This window comes from Ipomoea nil, unplaced genomic scaffold, assembly GCF_001879475.1.
Source record: "Ipomoea nil cultivar Tokyo-kokei standard unplaced genomic scaffold, Asagao_1.1 scaffold3321, whole genome shotgun sequence".
NCBI lineage: Eukaryota > Viridiplantae > Streptophyta > Magnoliopsida > Solanales > Convolvulaceae > Ipomoea > Ipomoea nil.
This window is the reverse complement of record NW_017619749.1, coordinates 6,096,502-6,117,455: the sequence shown is the minus strand read 5'-3', so window position 1 is coordinate 6,117,455 and position 20,954 is coordinate 6,096,502. Positions and strand designations below refer to the sequence as shown.

Genomic DNA, 20,954 nt, shown 5'->3' with positions numbered 1-20,954 from the left:
CTCTGTTTGTGAAATTTTGCTTTTGTTAGACTTCTGCAACACAATTATGCCATATTGCACCAAAGAACAAAATCATACAGAAACTAGAAACTTATTCTCAAAATGTTTCTCTTCCATTCAAACTGGAAACTGCATTCATAAAATATGGATTTCCTCGGTTCATACTTTATTCTGGGACAAGAAATCAAAGAGAAGAATAGAAAGTTGTCATCGCATGAAGGGGATACATGCGCCTTTTCACTAACCTAACAGCCACATATATCCTTCCCTTAAACCGAGTGAGATGGAACGAGCCCGCCTATTGTAAAGTCTTTAGGTGGTGCTCAAAGAGAGATGCCATCTCAATCTGATGAAATAAGAACAGCAATTCTCAAAAATTTTGACAGTTCAAATGAGAAGCAGAGATGCAAATCTTGAATAGAAGTATAAAACCAGAGAAAAGTAGGGTCTTTATTGTCAGATTGGGAGCAAGGGGGTTAGCAGAGTATAAGTATACAATTGTAATCAACTTACAGCAGTCAAAGCCGCTTCAGCACCTTTATTGCCAGACTTGCCCCCAGCACGATTTATGGCCTACACTCGATAACAAGAGCTTTTAGAAAGTATGATGATATTATAAATGCTAGAATTTCTTGAACAGTCACCATTATAACGACCCCAAATGAATTTGTTTCGTCAGGAAAAACCACTTGTGTAGTTGTGTTTTACCTGTTCCATGTCGTCGCATGTCAAAACACCAAATATGCAAGGAACACCTGCAAATCATTACATCAGACACATTCAAATCCCTCATCAGTCAACAAAAGAATGATTTAAGGATCACAACTAAAAAATTATGTACGAGTGTTATAGTCCAAATCAGATGTAGGAATCTCGGAAGTGAGATGGTTCACAAACGCCATGTACATTATGGACAAAACTCATCGAACATAGACACTGGTAGCTATTTAGAGTAATGAAGGACAAGAGGTTTTCATATCTCAACAGGACGCACATGGACACCACAGTTTACAAGATTTGAAAAGATTCAAAATGGCGTAATTGATACTGCTCATACAGAATGCAGGCGGACATCAACCCACCTGAATTGAGACCTGCCGAAAGCACTCCTGATGCTGCTGAATTAGCAACAGCATCATAATGAGTAGTATCGCCTCTAACCTGCATAACAGAAGATAGAATGGACAAAAAGAGTGAATAAATAAAAATCTTCATGTGAGACAAAGAACGAGCAAGCTCTGACTACTGAGAATTAAGAGAAAGGCCTCACAGGTTGAAATATAAAATGACATCCATTTACTTCACTAAGACCTATAGAGAAAAACAGCAGTGCAGCCCATAAAATCTATTCATAGATATTCAAAATAGAAGTCCTCCATCAACAATGGTAGAACAGGTAAAAGATTTCTCAAGAAATTGAGCAGTGTATCCTAGAGGAGTAGAGGGTTCCAACTAGGAGGATGGTTTTCTCATCAGCCAATTGTGGGGATGCATTGATAGAACATCTAGATGCAACAATTTTTTTTAAAAAAAAAAAAAAATCAGAAATAATGACCAGAGCAAGTGGACAATCTACTATATAAACACACTAAAGGGATAAAACGCATATGCTCATGAGAGGAATAACAACCTTAAAAGGGCAAGTCACAGGGGGAATGATATGAAACAGAATAAAACAAATGTCCCGGAGAAAAGCTTACCACAGCACCAATACACAAGATTGCTTGATATTTTCTCGACTTTCCAAGCTTCTCTGCAACCACACCTATTTCAAAACTACCAGGAACCCAGACAACCTGCGATGCAACAATGAAATATATAAATCTTCATTTTCTTTTAAACAAGCATATCATAAGAACTGTAGACCAAATACTGTCAAGACATGGAGATGTATCACACATAATCTGTGATTGAATTATTTTTATGGGGACACAAATTTTAGATGGAGTAGAGGAGAAACCTCAGCCAAGTTGGTCAAGTTGTTGGCTTGGTAACCACAAGGTTTCAACATCAACTCCTAGTGGGAGTGGCCTATTGGCCTTCTTGGTTTGAGCCGGTCTATGGGCAACCTATGTTGGTTTACCTCCTCGTGATCCTTTGCCGGCTAGGGTCACAAGGCGAGGTAGGTTTACTCTGTGCACTCCCTCGAGTAGTGACTACGGATTCCTCATCAAATTTTTTTTTGGATGGAATAATGCCAGTGTTAAAAATTGCATTATATTCAATTCACTTTGAGCATAAAGCCATAAACTAGGCCAAGATAGAATTCAAATCATACAAACTATACTAGTAGTTCATATCATTTGGTACTCTGTAATTGCTATATAAATTTTGCTTTTAGTCTTTTTCTTGCTTTCTGATTTTCATAGGGAAGGAGGATAGGCATATGAGTCTGCATTAACACTGTAAAGTGGTGCTTCTCGGTTCTCACTTCTCACCTCCCCCTGCTATCTATGAATCCCAAACATACTTTGTTCCAATTTCAACCGAACATGTGAAATTTTATACTGCTTACGCAAAGCATGACCTTCCTGCCCGGTTCTCAAACAGAGCATATCTCCGAACATCATACTTAACTAGCTGTAGACAGACTATAAAACATAATACTGGCCTCAGCCCACAAATTTAAACATGGATAAACAGATCAAACAGTTCAAAAGTGCTTGATTCATTCCATAGTCTAACGATAGGCGAGTAAAAACACATCAGCAAAAAGCAAAAAAGGGTATCATGATCAAGTACGTACATCAACATCTTCTTCTCTGACAGAGTATCTCTTGAAAGTGTCCAGTGCTCCCTCCAAAAGCGGCTTCGTGATAATTTCATTGAATCGAGCCACCACCTTAGTTAGATCAGATGCCAAATAAATGTCAAAAGAGAAGCTAAAAAATAGACCAATCAATTACATTTAATAATCAAATAGGTAAAAGTAATGAATTCATCACAAAGGAAACTGTTGGATATTCACAATATACACTCCAAATTGTATGATGGAAAAACAGCATTTCAATGGCTGGCATTGTAATAGAGGCTTATCCAAACAAGTTCCCATCTTTTAGCACAAAATTACATTTAAGAATTTAAACTATATAATATTTCCACAAACCATTTCTTTATATGATATTTATAAAATCAATGAATATCATGAAATGCCTAAGAGTATATCAAAGTAAATTCCAGAGACTACGAACAATAGCAAATCGGAGGCCCTCAGCAGAGGTTAAGGAACCAGTCAACTGACGAACGGCGGAAGTCTGTGCAAAACCTGAACGCTTCCGATCCCCCTCGACGACGAAACCAAAGCCTGCAAGAATCCCCACATTTTACGACAACTATTCAACCTATCCCCAAGAAAATTCCAATTTTGACGCAAATAAATATAAACGATGAAACACTATGCGGAGAATACAGACCTCGAGGTTGGGTGAATGATAGAGAAGCAGATAGTTTAGTTGGCAGAGGAGGCGAATACGTGATTCTACCGCGCGAGAAAGAGAAAAGCTGAGGTTTCTCGGCGCAGGTACGAGGTAGAAGAAGACAGCAATCGGAAAAAGCAGCCGCCGCCATTATAGCTCTCAGTTTGTGTAGTTTGTCAACGATGGTGAGAGGCCAGAACTCTCTCAGTCTCGGTGTGGCAATCGGGAGATAAATGTAATTTCGAAGCTCAGTTTTTTACTTTTTATACTCTACAAAAATAAGTATGCCTACTTTAGGCCAAAAATGATTTCTGATACGCAGAATCTTATATAATTAATTAATGCATAAAATATAAGTTTAATTAATTTGAAATTTGAATCAATTTTTAAAATTATAAGGAAGGGGGATACCCTACATATACACACTATTGCCTCAATTGAGGTTCGAACCTTACACCTCCCACTTAGGGGAGCAATCCGATACCAGTGGACTACAAGCCACTTGGTAAATTTGAATCAATTTAATTCATCCGTTAGTATTTTGTATGATTATTTTTTTTGGTGGGAGTATTTTATATGATTATAATTGATTTAATTCTTTTTATCCAATCATACCATATAAATCACGAACTCGAATCAAACATTAATATTTAAAGAATATTCACATTTGTAGCTTTTTGAAAGTTAAAATTGTGATGCCATTAATGAATTAAATGTAAAATATAATCATGAGGAATAATTCTCGTATTAAAGGAGAGCAACTATTTCAACCAAAATATGAACCAACTCGTTCATTGGTCTTGTGATACACAATTACGATAGACGAAATTTAAATAAGTTAAAGACTTGATTTTTTATTTTTTATTTATTTTTGATGTTGTGGAACGTATTACATGTAAGTTGTTCAAAACACTTATTTGTTATCTATGAAATAGTTTCATTACAAGTCAATGATTTGGATGCTGAAGGACTAAGAAAACATTGTAAGATGACCAATTTGAGACGATCACAAAAGTTTCATTATTTGTGAGGATGCAAAAGTCAAATGAGGCCCTCCCTGTAAAGGAATCAACGTCTACTTATATAGGTATTGTTTCTTGTATTAGCTACTCTATTACAGCGCGTTTGGTTCACGGAATGAATTTTGAGGTAATAGGAATGTTATTCCATAAGTAATGGAATGGGCAAGGAATAGAATAGGAATTGTATTCTATTGTTTGGTTCGCGGAAGGAATAGACTTTAGAATTATATTACAGTATTTGGTTGATTTAAGGAATAGAAATGAAATATGTTTTAAAAGACATAAATACCCTTATAAAAATATGTGATGGTGGCGATGGTGGCGGTGGTGGTGGTGGTGCTGGGGTGGTAGTGGTGGCGGTGGCGGTGGCAGTGGTGGGGGCGACGGTGGTGGTGTTGACGGTGACGGTTGTGGCAGTGGTGGTGGGGGCAGCGACGGTTGTGGCGGTGGTGGTGGTGGTGGTGGTGGCGGTGGTGCTGCTGGGTGGTGGTTCTGGTGGCAGTGGTGGTGGCAGCGACGATGGTGGTGGCGGTGGCAGCGGTGGTAGTGGTGGCAGCGGCGGTGGCAGTGGTGGGGGCGGTGACGGTTGTGGAGATGGTGGTGGTGGTGGTGGTGGCGGCGGCAGCGGCGGTGATGGTGGTGGTGGCGGCGGCGGTGATGGTGGTGGTGGCGGCGGTGATGGTGGTGGTGGCGGCGACGACGATGGTGGTGGTGGTGGTGGCGGCGACAGTGATGGTGGTGGCGGCGACGACGGTGGTGAAATAGGATAAATTTATATATATGATAAAAAAAAATTAGGTTAAAGAAAGGGGTAAAAAAGGAAATAGATTCTAAAATCTATTCCTGAGCATTCAGTAATAGGCTAATACCAGGGGGCCCTAGTAATAGCTATTACCTTATTTGAGGTAATAGACTATTACCAGGAGTATTATTCCTGGTAATAGAAATGGTTACCAAACAACGGAATAGGCCTATTACTGGGAATGCTATGCCATTCCTGGCCTATTCCGTGAACCAAACGGGCCATTAGAGTTGCGACCCAGTACTACTAATACTTCTATGCATTGTTACATGGAACCCCCCAAGTTTAGCATAGTTGGTACGTCGAATGACTTGGGGGATTTGAATTCTTCTGGAACACATGTATGGAAAAATTTAAATCTGCATAGACTTTAGGAGTGGAGTTTTGGGAGTTTAGGACTAGTCCGACAAAACTGGTATCATTTAAAAAAAATAAATTGCATTACTTTTTTTTAACCTGAATCAAGAGCTTTTTAATTAAAGGAATAATGTTCAAATTGACCACTGAACGTAAGTTGAAAGTGCAATTAGGTCACTGAATGAAAAAAAAAATATAATTAAGTCATTGAATACGGTAAAATCAAACAATTTGCCCAGAGTGACATGCAATAACAGGTTACCAAAATGTAATTAGCTAAAATTATTTAAAAAAAAAAAAAGATACCACCAGATCCATGAAGGGATGAAGGCATGCCATCCCTTCAAAGTTTTTTTTTTTTTTTTTTTTTTTTTTTTTTTTTTTTTTTTAATGAAGGGATAATTCATCCCTCCATTAAAATAAATAAATAAAATAAAATAAAGCTTTGAAGGGATGAAGGCATGACTATGGCTTCTTTCATTTCTTCATTTTTTCTTTTTTTAATTTTGAAAGGATAAAGACAATCATACATTAAAAAAAAAAAAAAAGAGTTTTGAAGGGATGAAGGCAATCATAGCCGTCTACTTTCATCCCTTCATTTTTTTTTTTTAAAGCTTGAAAGGATGAAGGTAGCCATGACCGTTGCCTTTATCCCTTCATGGATCTGGTGGTAATTTTTTTTTTTTTTTTAAAGTTTTAACTAATTACCTATAAGTAACTTGTTATTATAGGTCATTTGAGACAAATTGTATAATTTTACAATATTTAATAATTTAATTGTATTTTTTTTGTTCAGTGACCAAATTACAATTTTAGATTCCGATGATCAATTTAAACCTTATTTTTTAAAAAATTTATGATACTAACATAGGATTAAATTGACGTCTCTGCCCTTGTTTATTTAATAAACATGTCACATTTGACGGCGATCGGGCGTTTGTGTAGTATACAGTAATCTTAATTTTCCGTTCAGTTCGGGACAAGTCAAGTTTTAGCCTGCACAAACCAACTCGCCGGAGCTTCTGTTCCGCGGGCAATTTCCGAGCCCGCCTCGATCGAACACTATCGAGTTGCTCAATAGAAAAATTGAATGGAGAATAGGGAGGACTTAAGGTCAATCCTCCCCTACTTGCCACTGCTTCAACGATCATCCTCACTCTTCTGGCCACCGCCCGTCGTCGAAGCCCTCAAAGCGCTCTCGCAAGGCCCTAGGCACAGCAATGTTGACTCCGGAGAAGTCCTTTTCCTTGCGATTTCCGACATCCGGAACTCCCTCTCCCTCCCAGCATCTTCCCTCGCCGCCTCCGCTTCCGACGGCTATTCAATCTTCTTCGATGACGTAAGCTAATTGATCGTTTGATTAAGTTATTGTTAGTGGTACAATGTTTTGTGATAGTTCCATGAAAAGTGCCAGAGTTTGGTTGTTAAACAGTTGATTCCTAGGGCTGAAGCTTCGAAATGGTTCGAAGATGTGGTGCCGGGATTGGCGAATTTGCTTTTGAGATTTCCTTCACTGCTGGAGACTCACTATCAGAAAGCTGATGGCGGCGTTGTCACCGGAGTCAATACCGGGCTTCGTTTACTGGAATCACAAGAGTCTGGAGTTGTGTTTCTCAGTCAGGTATCTTGGTTACTAAAAGTTCAATTCACAATGTTTTATGAGGCATGGGAAACAGAGATGCTGAAATTTATGAATTGAAAGTGACACTAGTTGTGATTTTGATGTCTATTATTTTCAGGAATTGATTGGTGCTCTTCTTGCTTGTGCCTTCTTTTGCTTGTTTCCAACAAGTTCTAGAGGTGCCAAACATCTCCCAATGATCAACTTTGATCGCATGTTTGCGTATGTTTCATCAGCTGTCTATTGTTACTCTAGTATTATTGATGGCATAGTTATTATTCATCTTGTCTCTTGCTTCTGTACATCTTCATGGTTAGTTATGCATGTACCATATAATGAAAAATGCTTTACTTTATTGAAGTCACAATTTTCTTTTTCTTATTTGTGTTGTTAAAGAAGAAATTTTATTTAGGAGTAGAATGGAGTGAAGTATTGCCAACCTATTTATGATCTTTGGTGCTGCCATATCTAGGAGTTGTTGCCTTGTTGGTGTTACTGGAGGGCCTTTTTGTTTAATTTTTTTTTTTTTTTTTTTTTTTGCTTGTTTATTTATTTATTTTGACAACATCTTCTTTAGGTTATTAGTATCCTTAAAATTCATTAAGTAACCTTATATCATGATCCATATAGTTGAGGGGTGGATATTTTATTAAGTTCATGCAATCATTGGATGTCATTATGTGGTGCTTTAAGATCATTTTTTTGGTAATTTGGTGTCTTAGTTTTGTCGCCGAGATAACCTGAGTCATCTGATATATGCATTTTTAGGTATCTATATGATGATTATGATGAGAAACTTGAACATAAATTAAGGTGCATTGTACACTATTTTGGGAGGATATGCTCATCGACACCAATGGGCAATGTCTCGTTTGAGCGTAAAGTTCTTCCAATGGAGTCTGATCCCTTCTGCATATCTTATCCTGAACCAAGTTTTTGGAGTGAATCTACTGTTTCACTATGCCCTTTTGAGGTATGAACTTAAGAAACAAGCTTGGACTCAGTTCTGGCATCATGTGAGGTCTGTAGTGGAAGTTGTATGTAATATTTTTAGTGAGGTTGTTTCCTTGCGTTTAAAGTTTTAAACCATGACCTAATTGTTTACAATTAAGCAATTGGACAGTAACCATCTATTCTTTTAGTCAGAGGTTGTCACCGTTGACTTAACATATGCATTTCTAATTCCAATTCGGTGTGGCTGGTATTACGGGAGGTAGTTTGCCCGACAAAAAGAAAAATGAAAAACAAAAAAGAAAAGAAAAGAAATGTATAGACTTAAATTTAATCTCAAAAGGACTATTGACAAATATTTAAGGATGCAGGATTACAGGGAGCACAACACCATGATATCATAACTTTGTATTGCTGTTATGTAGTAAAATAGATGGAACGCTTGTGGTTCTTTGTAGGTTTTTAAATCAGGCTTAATTGAAGATCAATCTAGTGAGGCTCTTGAAGTGGATTTTGCAAACAAGTATATAGGAGGTGGTGCTCTTAGTAGAGGTTGTGTCCAGGTTCGTTAAGTGCACTCCTTTAGTCTATCTTTTTTCTTGTGTCCTATTTGTTTACTGTGTACTTTATTAAGCATATATAGACTCTTCTTGCATTGACAAAAGAAATGGTAGTTATGTTTACTCCTCCTATAAGTTGAGGTTGCCTTTAATGATTTTTTTTTTTCTTTGCTCTTGGTGTTGGTAGTATCTTATACTTTGAGAAGCGGACAAATTGAAAAATAATCAGGGTCACTTCTAAGTATCATTTTATTTTGATTCTTTTTCTTCTTCTTCTTGCTCTTATGTTGTTGTTGTTGTTGTCATTAAAGTAGATTGGAAGAACCAATGTAAAAAGAGCCATTCAACTATTTTTGAAGGATAGCCCAACTACATATAGTCGTACATACACTTTAAAAAAAAACATTTTGTTGCTTATTGGTAAAGGGGTTTTAACAGTGGCTTTTGGTGTTTCAGTAAATCATGGTGATTTTTGTAGTTTTAGTAGTTCTTTAGGAGTCTAGGTTGTGGTTATCATGGATACATAGTTACATACAATGACATTTTTAGGCTTTAATGCAAATAAAGATTCTGATAGTAGTTAAAAGTAATAGAAGACATACATGATAGAACTTGGGAGTTGGGAAATGGATTCCACTTTTAGGATATACCGATATACTTAAGCCTGCATTGCTCATTTTTTATGCTGTACATTAGTGTTTATTGAATGTCTCTTCTGAATAAGTTCTAGCAACCTTACTATCTTGATGATTTTTTTTATTTTTTTATTTTTTTTAAAAAAAAGAGGAAAAAGTCATCTAAGATATATTTTTGCAACTATCTTGTCTAGGAAGAGATTCGCTTCATGATCAATCCAGAGCTAATCTCTGGTATGCTTTTCTTGCCTGCAATGTCAGACAATGAGGCTATAGAAATTGTTGGTACTGAAAGATTTTCAAATTATACAGGGTGAGTATAACAGAGTTTAGTCCATGTTGTTTTCATTTAGGAATTGTCACTCACAGTATGCAACTGAGGGCAACTTCACTCTGAAGTTGATCATCGTTTTTGCCTATTTCACTGTGTAGTAACTCAGGACAATGTGTTTCTGTTTCTTGTTCTTTTAACTCTCTGGTTATGCAAGTTTCTTTTGTCTATTGTATATATATATATATATATATATATATATTATATAGATATGCTTCTTCGTTCCGGTTTTGTGGCAACTATGTGGACGAAAAGTGCATTGATCATCTTGGAAGGCGTAAGAGGAGGATTACTGCAATAGATGCATTATGTAGCCCCGGAAAGAGACAATACAAACTTGAATGTCTTCTCCGGTATGTCTGGTTCTTGCAGTTTATGTAAATTTTTATTTATGATAATAAAATAATAAGAAATATTTATACACCCATATAGCACATCCAAAATGATTCATATAAAAAAAAAACATGAAGTTTGTTTCTATTCAAAAAATTTCGAAGTGAGCAGATATTTGTGTGATGGAACTCCCATATAGCATAACATGGTACTTAGAAAATCATGAAGTATGTTTTCTAGACACAAATTTTCCAACTGGAGCTCATTCAAGTAGTTTGCTTTAAGACTTCAGAAAACTGGATTGCCTTTCAACTCTGGCATGTCATAATGACTAAGCACATGGATAATACCAATTTGGCAGGGAGATGAACAAGGCATTCTGTGGCTTCTCTGATCAAATTAACCTTCATCACCATCAACAATTTTGTCAAGCTGGTTCACTGTTTGAATGTCAGAATGGTTGTGGTGATAAAGACTCAAGTGAAAGGTCCATAGATAATCTCTCGGTGAGATATCATTTCAAACTCTAAATTTCCCCTTTTCATCACTTTTGTCAATTTTCTCTACTTACACCTTACAAGCATTCTTGACTTTTATGGCTTTTTATTTGTTAACTCTCTTTGTGGACATATTTTTCATTGTTGTGTGTAGTCTCCTGAACACCCATCAACTTCACTTCAAGCAATGGAAGGAAATTCTGGCAACCTGCTGAAAAGAAACCATAAGAATGAAAATTCTCAGGTTTTGGGAACTCGAAATGAAATTGGAATTGTAACGGGTAATTGGGGCTGTGGTGCTTTCGGTGGGGATCCTGAACTGAAAGCAATGATACAATGGCTTGCTGCATCTCAGGTATTATCTCTTGATTCTCTTTTGGTATGCCTGTCAGCATTTTCTTCTTCATAATAGTTTCATTACTCCCTTCAATGTTGTTGGTGACATAGATAAAATGTGTTCTCAAAATTTCAAATTTTGGTTGTAAAGCCTTAACCCTAGTGGTCATACTCTACACCAATCCCTCCCCACCTTTATATCTATTCTGCATTGGAGTATTATCCAAGAAGGATATATATAATAAGTATGAGTGTAGCATAGATATAAAGGTGAGGGAAGTCAATTACACCAATCCATATGTGGGAAAACATGAGCTTTAATCCTCCATTTAGTAAATTTTGTGAGATAGTAACATTTGCTTTTTGCTCCATTGCGAGTTGTGACCTTCTCAGGATTTTTATCTCAAAAACAGCTCCTATGGCTGTGTAAAACTAATAATCTCTGTAACACATGTTAATGTGGGAGCTCATGCATTTGGCTGTGTTTCCCTCCCCCATTTTTTCTTCATTTGTTTCAGTATTAAAATTCAAAGGCATTCCAATTGATTTGCCTTTAATGAAAAAATCATTTTTAAGAAAAAGATTGCTGATAACCTTCCATGGTTTTCCCTTAGTATAGTTTCTAGATAGATTCACATTTCACTCATCTGACAACATTAAAATTTCATTGTCTATGAATCTCACATGAATGGATCTTTTGTCACAAGTGCAGTGGGCAGGTATTTTAATCCTCTCTTTCTAGTTTGATTAGCATCAATTTCCCTTTCTCTGTTTTCAGGCACTGAGACCTTTTATCTCGTATTACACATTTGATTTGGAACCACTGCAGTTGCTAGATCAGGTACACCTCATTCTGAAATCTTAAAAATATTCCTTGCAATGCATACCTGGCAGAACAAGAGGAATGTAACACATTACACATGAATACACACACTCACGCTTATTGCCCGTTTTACAAATTTGATACTCCAGTTAATCTGTATGAAATAGTATGTGGGGGTAAAGTAGTACAGTGCATTTATTGTTGCTTCATACATATTTTAAAAACGTGGCAAGATAAATGAAGTGGGAGTTAAATAAATACGGAGTAGGTTGATATGAGAATTTACAGAGATGTTCATCAAGGAACTTGTGAACCTGGCTTATTTAAAGCCTTTGTGAATGCATAGCTCGCACTGCCTCTGATGTTGCCTGTATATACGGGAACATCAAAACCTTTGTTTTTCCAGTTCTTAATGGAAGGGGGGCAAAAGGCATGCACACACATCACACGACATTTTTCTGTAATATTTTGTAATATCCTGCAGGTGGTGCAATGGATCATATCCCATGAGTGGACCGTCGGGGATCTTTGGAATATGTTGGTGGATCACTCATCGCGGAGATTAAGCGGAGAAACCTCTCTTAGCTTCTTCAATTGGCTACTTCCATCACTGCACTCGCCTGAGGCCATGGAGTTGGACAACGCTAGTACACCTTAATCTCCTTTAAGTACATTGTGCTGTTACATAATCTTTGTATAAACTTCACCAATTGATTTTGTTTAATTTTAATGAGTTTAAAAATTAGTGTTGCGAGTCATGTTACTTTGTGCATTGAATATACTTGCTGAAAGTTCAAACTAGAGAAGGGTCTGTGCAGAAGTTCTCTAGAAATTGCCTTCTAAGTTCTAATAGTTGGTGGAATTTGTCAGTTTCTCTGCAAACACTTTGACTCAATCAGATAAGTTCTAATTTCTAAAAGAGATTATACCTTTCACACTATTCTCTCGATTAAACTACTTAGTCTGTCTAAATAATCATATAGAATAATTGTCCTTTTGTTTGTTGTATGACTAAAGAAAAGCTAAATGATTTGTACATTTATAACTTATAAGGTATATTAAATGTTTACATTTTATATGATTTTCTTAACTATACATCACATTATTTTTTCTTATTATTATTATTATTATTATTATTTTGCATATATCTCAGGGTAGAATTAAATTTGTGACTGTTTATTTAAAGTGATGAGCTTATTTTGTTCGACCACAAAATTTTTGACGTGTCACGTTACCTATATATTCATTTGATTAGGAAAATACTACTTAGATAATTAGATTCTTAAGTTATACTCACTTTTATTTCCTCACTAAAAAAATTTTTATGTTGACATTTTTCTTGGGACCTAGAGGATGAAGATAGTTATTATTTCTTGTCACAACAAAAGTAGAAATTAACAGTTCATGTAGTAGAACTTCAAACCTACTAAAGATCATTAAAAATTTTATCTTTTGACCAAAAAGAAGCAAGGGGCGGAATACCACAAAGTGAAAGTGTACCTAATAAAAAAGCACATTTGGTTATCGAAATAATAGTCTCCATTGAATGAATAACGGATCCAGCTGCTAAGAATAGAGTAATCAATTCCTAATGCAGTTTACTATCATGTGTAATTTACGAATTATTACAAAAGAATATGATTTACTCAAATATACACCCTCAAAAAATGACTCTGAATTTATCTCATTATTAAAAAAAAAAAAAAAAAAAAAAAAAAAAAAAACGTTTTTGCTAGCTTCATCCACTTGTCAAACTTAATTGTATTATTTGATTTGGTCATCCACCATAGCAAGCTAAGTCGTCACAAGAAAACATCGGAAAAATAGAAGTCATTATTGCCAACTAATAACGCACCCAATTTACAAGTGGTTCTAATTAATGACTTACGTTCTAGCCTCTGTAAACTTTTAGAACTGAAGACAACATTTTGGACTTTCGCCCTGTTTGGTAAAATATTAGGCTATCAATCAATTTTAGTTTATTTGACCACCATTAATTATTTGACTTGGTTAAAAAATCAACTTTAAAATGTTAAAATTCAAATTTTTTGATAAAAGAAATTATATCAATTAAACAGCTAATAGCTAATTTATCAAACACCTTCTACAATTAGTTAATGTTATCAACTAGTTATACCATCTAATTAACCCAATCAGCTAACAGCTATCCGCTAACAACCATTTACTAAACAGGGCTTTTATGCACTAAACTCTTCCATGCAGCACCTTACCATTTATTAATAAGATTGTGTACTATTGTAAATAAAAAATAACAATGACATTTTCTTAAATATATTATTGTATATTTTTATTTTAAAAAAAGTATATGACATTGTCTTTTATTTATTTATTTATTTATAATAATCTGTATTCTTAATATTTAACGTTATAAAAATGTTCTAATGGCAAATACTGTTAAACTATGAAAGTAATCCCTAAAATGATCATCATGTAATTGGTCCTTGGATTGTTTTGTTGATTGCCAATACCCAAATACTTCAATATATAAATTTAATTTAATTAAAAAAAAAAAAAAAAAAACAAAGGTGAAAGCTTTAGTGATGCAATTTTGCTTGCATTTAACCTTTTGAATTGAACAACAATCAAGTCGAAATATATATGTATATCGAAAGCAATCAAGTCGTATATATATATAGTTTAATTGTTAGTTTAAATTTTTTATTGAAACGAAATATATTTTTTATTTGAAATACTGAATCACATCCTTCAATTGTTTTGGTTTTCGAGTCAATTTTTGACTCACTTGGGATGACAATATTATGGTTCAATATTTACATGATCAAACCTGAATCACAAACAGGTAAAAAAAAAGTAAAATAAAAACTCACAAATATACACATTTTTTTCAAGCTTGTCCTTCTCTTAGTATGCTCCGGTCACGCATGAGAACATCCGGTGGCTCTTGAACCTCACAAGTTGTTTGGACGACTTATTAGAAGCGGCTGCGCCACGCTCCGGCGAAAACCCGCCGGAATATTCCACTTGGAGGGACATGTGTCGCCGGTGTCTCCTCCCATCTGCGCCCACGCTCTCTGCAGCACCCTTCCGACGATCACCGTTATAATCATAATCATTCTCGGCGATCATATTGCCGCCGCCACCGTAATAACCATTTGGATAGAAATCTTGTATGTTGAAGGCGCCGTCCGCGGCGGCGGTGGCGGGGGAGAGACACTGGTATTGCCGGCGAGTTCTGGTTCTCTTGATAGTCCGGTAAACCAACGGAATCAGACCCTCCATTAATGTCGTTGTTGTTGTCTTTGAGGCAGAAAAGAAAGAGAGAATATTTTGTTGATGAGACTTATTATGGGGTTGGTGAAGAAGCTTGCCTGCAAGTTTTTTTTTTTTTTTTGTTCATTTTTCAATAAATTTATATCCTTCATTGGACCACCACCACTCTATGCTTCCAAGTTTGAAAATTATTTGTCTATTTCTTGAAGGCATCATTTTTTTAATGAAATAAAATTTAATCAAGAAACTAAATATTCTAGAAGCTATAGGAGGGCAAGCTGGGGAAGAACGTACTATCCAATATATTTAAAATAATAATAGTTGAACTAGCTTAGTTGTTAGATAACATCATTAGAAAAAGGTATACTTAATTGAGTGGATTACAGTATAATTTTTACGACTTTATTTATTTGTTAAAGCCTTAATCGAGTTCATCGCACAGGGTCTTTCTAATGCGATTTATTATTTTTGTGTGATTTGATTAAGCTCGTCATCACATATAATATTTATAGTGTAATTTATCATTTATGTGTAGTTTGGTTAATCCCGTCACACAAGTCTTCAATTCCTAGTATAGTTTATGTTAATTTAAATCCTTTATGCACTATAACTTGAATGATAGTTGATTACATGTAAAATGATGACTTTCTCTAAAAGTTAATTTGAACAATTTTTTGAATTTTAGCATTTTGGAGCAATAATTAATTTGTAACAAAAAGCTAATTAATAAAACACTTATATTGATTATTTAACCAAGTCAAACGTCTAATAGTAATTATAGTGATTAAATTAGTCAAAATTGACTAATAAACTAACTATGTTACCAAACAATGCCTTAGTCTCTAAAGAAAGAGAAAATGATGGTTGAAAAAAAGTACTCCATAATTTAAAGAAAAGAAATATAATATCAAATAGTTAAGAAAAAAAAAAAAGAAGATTAAATGGGTACATTATATTAAGTATCAACTATCAAAGGAAAAAAAAAAAATTAAATATAAATTTTGATGAGATAAACTATATATTTATGTAAATTTAGAAGTGGATTTGTACCAAAGTTTTACGTACCCAAATAAGTATCAATCCTAATTGAGTATTGACCTAACCTTCTCTCACCCACCTTCTATCACCCATTATTACTTGTAATCTGATCTGGTGTATATACATCTAGATCAGATATATATGCTGATCGAGATAGATAGATAGATAGAAGGGTCTGTACGTGATTAAAGTCTAAGTGGATATAATATATGAGGTCGCTTCTTTACCTAATCTGTTACCTAAGCTAAATAAGTCGACATATATATATATATATATATATATATATATATATATATATATATATATATACATTATACAGAATTATGCACTACGGACGACCAACCCTCCAATAACAAAGTCAGCAAAGACAAATATTACAACTCGGTCCAACATTGCATAGAAAAATTTGTGCACCACATTATATATGCATAAAGGCAAGAAAAGCATGCTTTGAATGTCACGCGCGCGCGCACACACACACATATATATATATATATATGATCAGGTGCGGTAATAGGTAAAAAAATATATGGTGGCATTATGATAATTTTGTATAAGTTTATAGATTAAGTGCGTAAATTTATAACTTAAGGTGCGTAAGTTTATAGTTGTAGGAGCTTAAGTTTACAGCTTAAAGTGCTTAAGTCTAAAACTTAAGTGCGTATGTTTAAAGTTTAAGGTACGTAGTTTTATAGCTACGTATGTTTAAAGCTTAAGGTGCATCACTTTTCTAGTTTAAGGTACATCAATTTAAAACTTAAAGTGCGTAGTTTTATATCTTAAGGTACATTGGTTTGACACAGTACGTTGATCATTTGCATGCAGGTTAGCAGGAAGTCAGTTTTTTTTTTTTTTTAAAATAAAAATAAATTCCTTCAGTTTAAGCCATTGATCTAAATTAGATCAACGACTCAAATCTCACCCCTCTCGCGTGAACTATATATATATATATATATATATATATATATATATATATGTGTGTGTGTGTGTGTGTGTGTGTGTGTGTGTGTGTGTGTGTGTGTGTGTGTGTTGGTTCGCAGGTTCTCACGGGAGAAGATCGAGTTTTCATTTGATCATTAATATATATATATATATATATATATATATATATATATATATATATATAAAGAGATAATGGATAAGCAAAAATGATTCGGATTTTGAATGTTTCAATAACGCATACTACCTCAAGATATTAGTTCATACATCATAATCACTCATTTATATAGTTGTTCCAAATGCTTGCTTGAGCTTACTTATCTCTCACGCTAAGCTAATTCTATAATTCTATATTCATAGTTCCCTTTGATTAAAGATAGTGTTATAACTTGAAGGCATTACTAAAAGATTTAAAGAGTGGCATGAATATGATCATCTATAGTATAATTAACATCATACTTTTAGTAATTATAAGTGGAGTTGTGGTTATACATCTGTTCCATAAAATTCAATATGACACCTTATTATTTAATTTAAACGTAATAAATTTTATATATGTAGAGAGAGTATACTTTACCTATTTTTATTTTTTAATGGAAGTGTTCCATCATGTATGTGATTATTTATTAGCAAGAATAAGGTGTCAATATTTGTCATTGAAAGCCCGGCGATTTGGGATGATTTGGAATGTGCATGGATGAGAGGCTACAGAAAGATTAAGGTTCAATTTGACTCGGATCGGATAGAGTGATTAAGTGGATTGTTGGCATTAGACTACCATGAGACCTTTTTTAGATATCATCGTCAATTGTAAACATATGATAAATAGAGATTGGGAGGTGAAAGTTGTGTACATCTATTGGGAGTTTGGTTGATTTGTTTTGTTAAGTTGGCAATACACCAGAACAATAACTAAAGGTCTAGAGTCAATAAGAGAATCCTCACATGATGAGAGTGTTGTACGAGTTGGTTTAATTTATGACATCATGAGTATGATTAAATCGCGAAGAGTTCATCAAAGATGCTATTAGCGTTATGTTGCCCTCAGGTCCCCCTCCGTTCTATCTAAAAAGGGTATTGGACAAGTATTAGAAGTTTTCCAAAATCAAAATTTCATTTGATCTATTTGAGGAAATTGTTGTAAGAAAGATGCAAATTAAGAGCCACTTGCACACCATGGCTGCATTCACTTCATTTTCAGTACATGGCCGGCTTGGAAGTCAAAGGGATTGTAATGCACAAAGACTTTTTAGTTTTCATTTAGTTGCCAAATGCACCCACCAGGGCACAACCTCATTAAATTAATTATATCACATATCTAGAACATACTAGTAGTGTTATAAAATATACTTATAAAATCAAGTCACATGTATTTGCCACTTTTTTTTTTTCTTTTTAAAATACTCATGATTTTTTGGAAGTTAAGGTAGTGTCTATTATATACTTTTTCAAAGATTTTCAGTCCAAAAAATTTAAGTCCCTACCACCAGAATTCAAACGTATGACCACCCATAACCCCATCACACTACATGCTAGTTAAGTGGCCAAATCTCACACTAAATCATCAAAATGAATACATAGTATGATATATTAGACTACATAGGATATACAATAATGTGTGGCCCTAATTAGATTACTAACAAGTAATAGTGTAAAATAAAGTAGTTTGTACTGTGTTGGTCTGACCCAGGCCCACACTATTATATGTCAGCAATTAAACAAAATCTATAACATAAAACATAATTACTAATTTGTTTCACATACATAATTTATTATTTTAAGATACAAAATTTTATAATATAAATATAAAAAATTCACAACATAAGACATACACATGCACCAGGGTCCACAGTGTACTATGGTCCTTATCCATGGTATAAGGATTGCTAAGCTTGCAGTATTATGGGCCATTCTGGAAAATCTCAAGTTAGGCCCAAATCCCAATTAGCGACGAATTTGTCTTCTCGTCCCGTTGCGTTTGATTTTTGAATGTAATGCCGACGATTAAATTCCATATTTAATTGTTTAATCGTCGCGATTTCGCCGGTAGTAGCCGAAATGAAAAATCTCTCCTCTGCAGATTTCAGTAAAGAAAATGGTGTTTTCCATAGCCTGAGAAGTTGTTGATCTTTGTAGTTTTTACAATGAGAGATCAGAGCATGAAACCAGATCCCCAGAAGAGGAAAAACTATGAGAAGAAGAGGATTAGAAGTCCATTGTTGGATTTAGGTTCCAATGGAATTCCCAATTCATCTCCCCTTAATGGCGGCCATAACCCCCGCTTTCATTTTCTAGTCTCTTCTAACAATCCCTCTTCTTCTTCTTCGTCTCTTTCAGGAAATGATCAGCACAAAAAACCCAAACTTTCTTCTCCTGCGATCAGTGGGAAACAGAGATGGAAATCCACCAAAGAGAACATTTTGGTTTCACAGAAACCCCAGAAGAACGCATCTCGCCTGCATCAATGCCAGACTGGGGAGAACCCCATTCAGGTATTAGATTTGAATAGTAATGATAGTAGTTCAGAGAACTTTACACCTGTTGGGAAAAGGAAAACTGCCCCAGATTGTGAGGGTAACAACAATGTTGGAGAGGATTCTTCAAGTGTAAAAACTAGTACTAATGTTGTCAAGACTCCTCCTATTAAGCCCTCAGTATCTCCTGAGATTCAATGTAATGTGTTATCTGCAACCTCTGCTTCTGCTGTCACACCTTGTTATAGTGCCGGCCATGTTCTCTCAGGAATCAGTAACAAACGAAAACGCAGGCCTATCGGGATCCTTACTGTGCCATTGGAGTATGAGAAATCTAGCAAGAAAAGCTGCATTATTGGGATGATTGATGATGAGAAGGCAGATTCTTTAGTGCCACTGCCTGCTGAGGCCTCAATGCACTGGCTTTCACCTTCGTGTGGCGACGCTGATGGGGAGAAGAGTGGCTCAGATCCTAAATCAGGCAAAATATCAGAGTCTAAAATGAGGATTTCGTGGCGGGATGGAGTAATCAAATCAGATTTCTGAGACAGATGAAGAAAATGAAGCAATGGGATACAGTAAAAATCATCTAGTGTTACCACTGCTTGCAAAAGCAATCAAGAACCTTGCTTTTCTAGGAATAGGAAGGGAAAATTCTCACCACAAATGTGTAGTTCTTCAGAGGATTCAACTTGGACTATGCTGCAAAAATAAAATTGTTTCTATTGATGAATGTTTTGCATTTCTTGTAGTAAAAGTTTTGTTCTTCAGCCCAGAACCTCTTTTTAACTTCTTGGGGGGAGGGTGGTCTGATTCTTGCACAAATAATTGTCATTCAATGTTACTGAGAACCAACCACAGTTTCATTTTATAACACTATGTTTTCTGCAGAACATAGGATTATGTAACCTCTGTTGCAATGCTGTTGTAGATACTATTGAAACCTTTGCAGACACTATACAATTATGTATAATATATTTAAAAAAGTTGAACCCTAACCCTAAGGGCCCCACATTTCGACCCGACAGAGCATCTGGAAGGATGTAATCACAAGGATCACCCCTCACTTTGAGAGATTGTTCTCACACTGCAGTTATTAAAACTCAATCTCTGGTCATTCTTTCCAAACATCACTTCTATGACCAGTTCAGCTGCCCATACGTGTATATTATTGGTTACAAATTTAACTCCTAGTGAGAATGGTTTATTAGTCTTCTAAGCAACATATAGTCAATCCACTATAAACAACATATACTACTTTATTTCATTGTGATCATCTATCAACAACTATCATTCGATGGCTACAAATTTTTCTCCGCAGGCATTGTCCTAGGGTCGGTCACCCAAAATAAAAAAGTAAATTAGTACAACAAAAAATCTCAATAGTTTAATACAAAAATGATAAATAAATTAAAATTTTCTAATAAGCCAAAACTCCTGAGTCATGATGCACTTCGCAAAGTGGAAGCAACTATCCTTTTGCTATATTTCTTTTCAAGTATTATAATACTAGAAAATAATAAAGATAAATAGACTTTTAAAGTTGCGTATAATATTTGCATTGCAC

General features: G+C 35.0%; 4 protein-coding genes across 4 annotated transcripts; 2 read left to right on the top strand and 2 right to left on the bottom strand.

Moving 5' to 3' along the window:
- Positions 1–91: 91 nt before the first annotated feature.
- On the bottom strand, positions 92–3,663 carry LOC109170237 (6,7-dimethyl-8-ribityllumazine synthase, chloroplastic). Its single transcript, XM_019319258.1, has 8 exons — positions 3,414–3,663; positions 3,192–3,304; positions 2,747–2,842; positions 1,701–1,796; positions 1,083–1,161; positions 709–755; positions 514–573; positions 92–346 (listed from the first exon to the last, which is right to left on the bottom strand). The coding sequence occupies exons 1-8, from the start codon at positions 3,565–3,567 to the stop codon at positions 299–301; spliced, it is 693 nt and encodes a 230-aa protein (XP_019174803.1). The 5' UTR covers positions 3,568–3,663; the 3' UTR covers positions 92–298.
- Positions 3,664–6,497: 2,834 nt separating this feature from the next.
- LOC109169661 (poly(ADP-ribose) glycohydrolase 1) lies at positions 6,498–12,501 on the top strand. The gene is made up of 11 exons (XM_019318523.1): positions 6,498–6,936; positions 7,030–7,218; positions 7,337–7,440; positions 7,987–8,191; positions 8,628–8,732; positions 9,559–9,677; positions 9,905–10,048; positions 10,390–10,534; positions 10,680–10,880; positions 11,640–11,702; positions 12,169–12,501. Exons 1-11 carry the CDS (start codon positions 6,688–6,690, stop codon positions 12,340–12,342), a joined length of 1,698 nt encoding a protein of 565 aa, XP_019174068.1. The 5' UTR covers positions 6,498–6,687; the 3' UTR covers positions 12,343–12,501.
- Positions 12,502–14,567: 2,066 nt separating this feature from the next.
- Positions 14,568–14,945, bottom strand: LOC109169843. The gene has a single exon (XM_019318731.1). It carries the CDS (start codon positions 14,943–14,945, stop codon positions 14,568–14,570), a length of 378 nt encoding a protein of 125 aa, XP_019174276.1.
- Positions 14,946–19,338: 4,393 nt separating this feature from the next.
- Positions 19,339–20,188, top strand: LOC109169933. Its single transcript, XM_019318848.1, has 2 exons — positions 19,339–19,405; positions 19,656–20,188. Exons 1-2 carry the CDS (start codon positions 19,378–19,380, stop codon positions 19,931–19,933), a joined length of 306 nt encoding a protein of 101 aa, XP_019174393.1. The 5' UTR covers positions 19,339–19,377; the 3' UTR covers positions 19,934–20,188.
- Positions 20,189–20,954: the final 766 nt, after the last annotated feature.

Excerpts from the sequence above, each read along its gene's own strand:
- LOC109170237 (XM_019319258.1), bottom strand. The coding sequence starts at position 3,567 with ATGGCGGCGGCTGCTTTTTCCGATTGCTGTCTTCTTCTACCTCGTACC. Across the intron at positions 3,305-3,413 it reads ATCATTCACCCAACCTCGAG|GCTTTGGTTTCGTCGTCGAG; the intron begins GTCTGTATTCTC and ends GGATTCTTGCAG. Across the intron at positions 756-1,082 it reads TTCGGCAGGTCTCAATTCAG|GTGTTCCTTGCATATTTGGT; the intron begins GTGGGTTGATGT and ends AATGATTTGCAG.
- LOC109169661 (XM_019318523.1), top strand. The coding sequence starts at position 6,688 with ATGGAGAATAGGGAGGACTTAAGGTCAATCCTCCCCTACTTGCCACTG. Across the intron at positions 7,441-7,986 it reads AACTTTGATCGCATGTTTGC|GTATCTATATGATGATTATG; the intron begins GTATGTTTCATC and ends ATGCATTTTTAG. Across the intron at positions 10,535-10,679 it reads GGTCCATAGATAATCTCTCG|TCTCCTGAACACCCATCAAC; the intron begins GTGAGATATCAT and ends TGTTGTGTGTAG.
- LOC109169843 (XM_019318731.1), bottom strand. The coding sequence starts at position 14,945 with ATGGAGGGTCTGATTCCGTTGGTTTACCGGACTATCAAGAGAACCAGA.
- LOC109169933 (XM_019318848.1), top strand. The coding sequence starts at position 19,378 with ATGCCAGACTGGGGAGAACCCCATTCAG. Across the intron at positions 19,406-19,655 it reads CTGGGGAGAACCCCATTCAG|GAATCAGTAACAAACGAAAA; the intron begins GTATTAGATTTG and ends ATGTTCTCTCAG.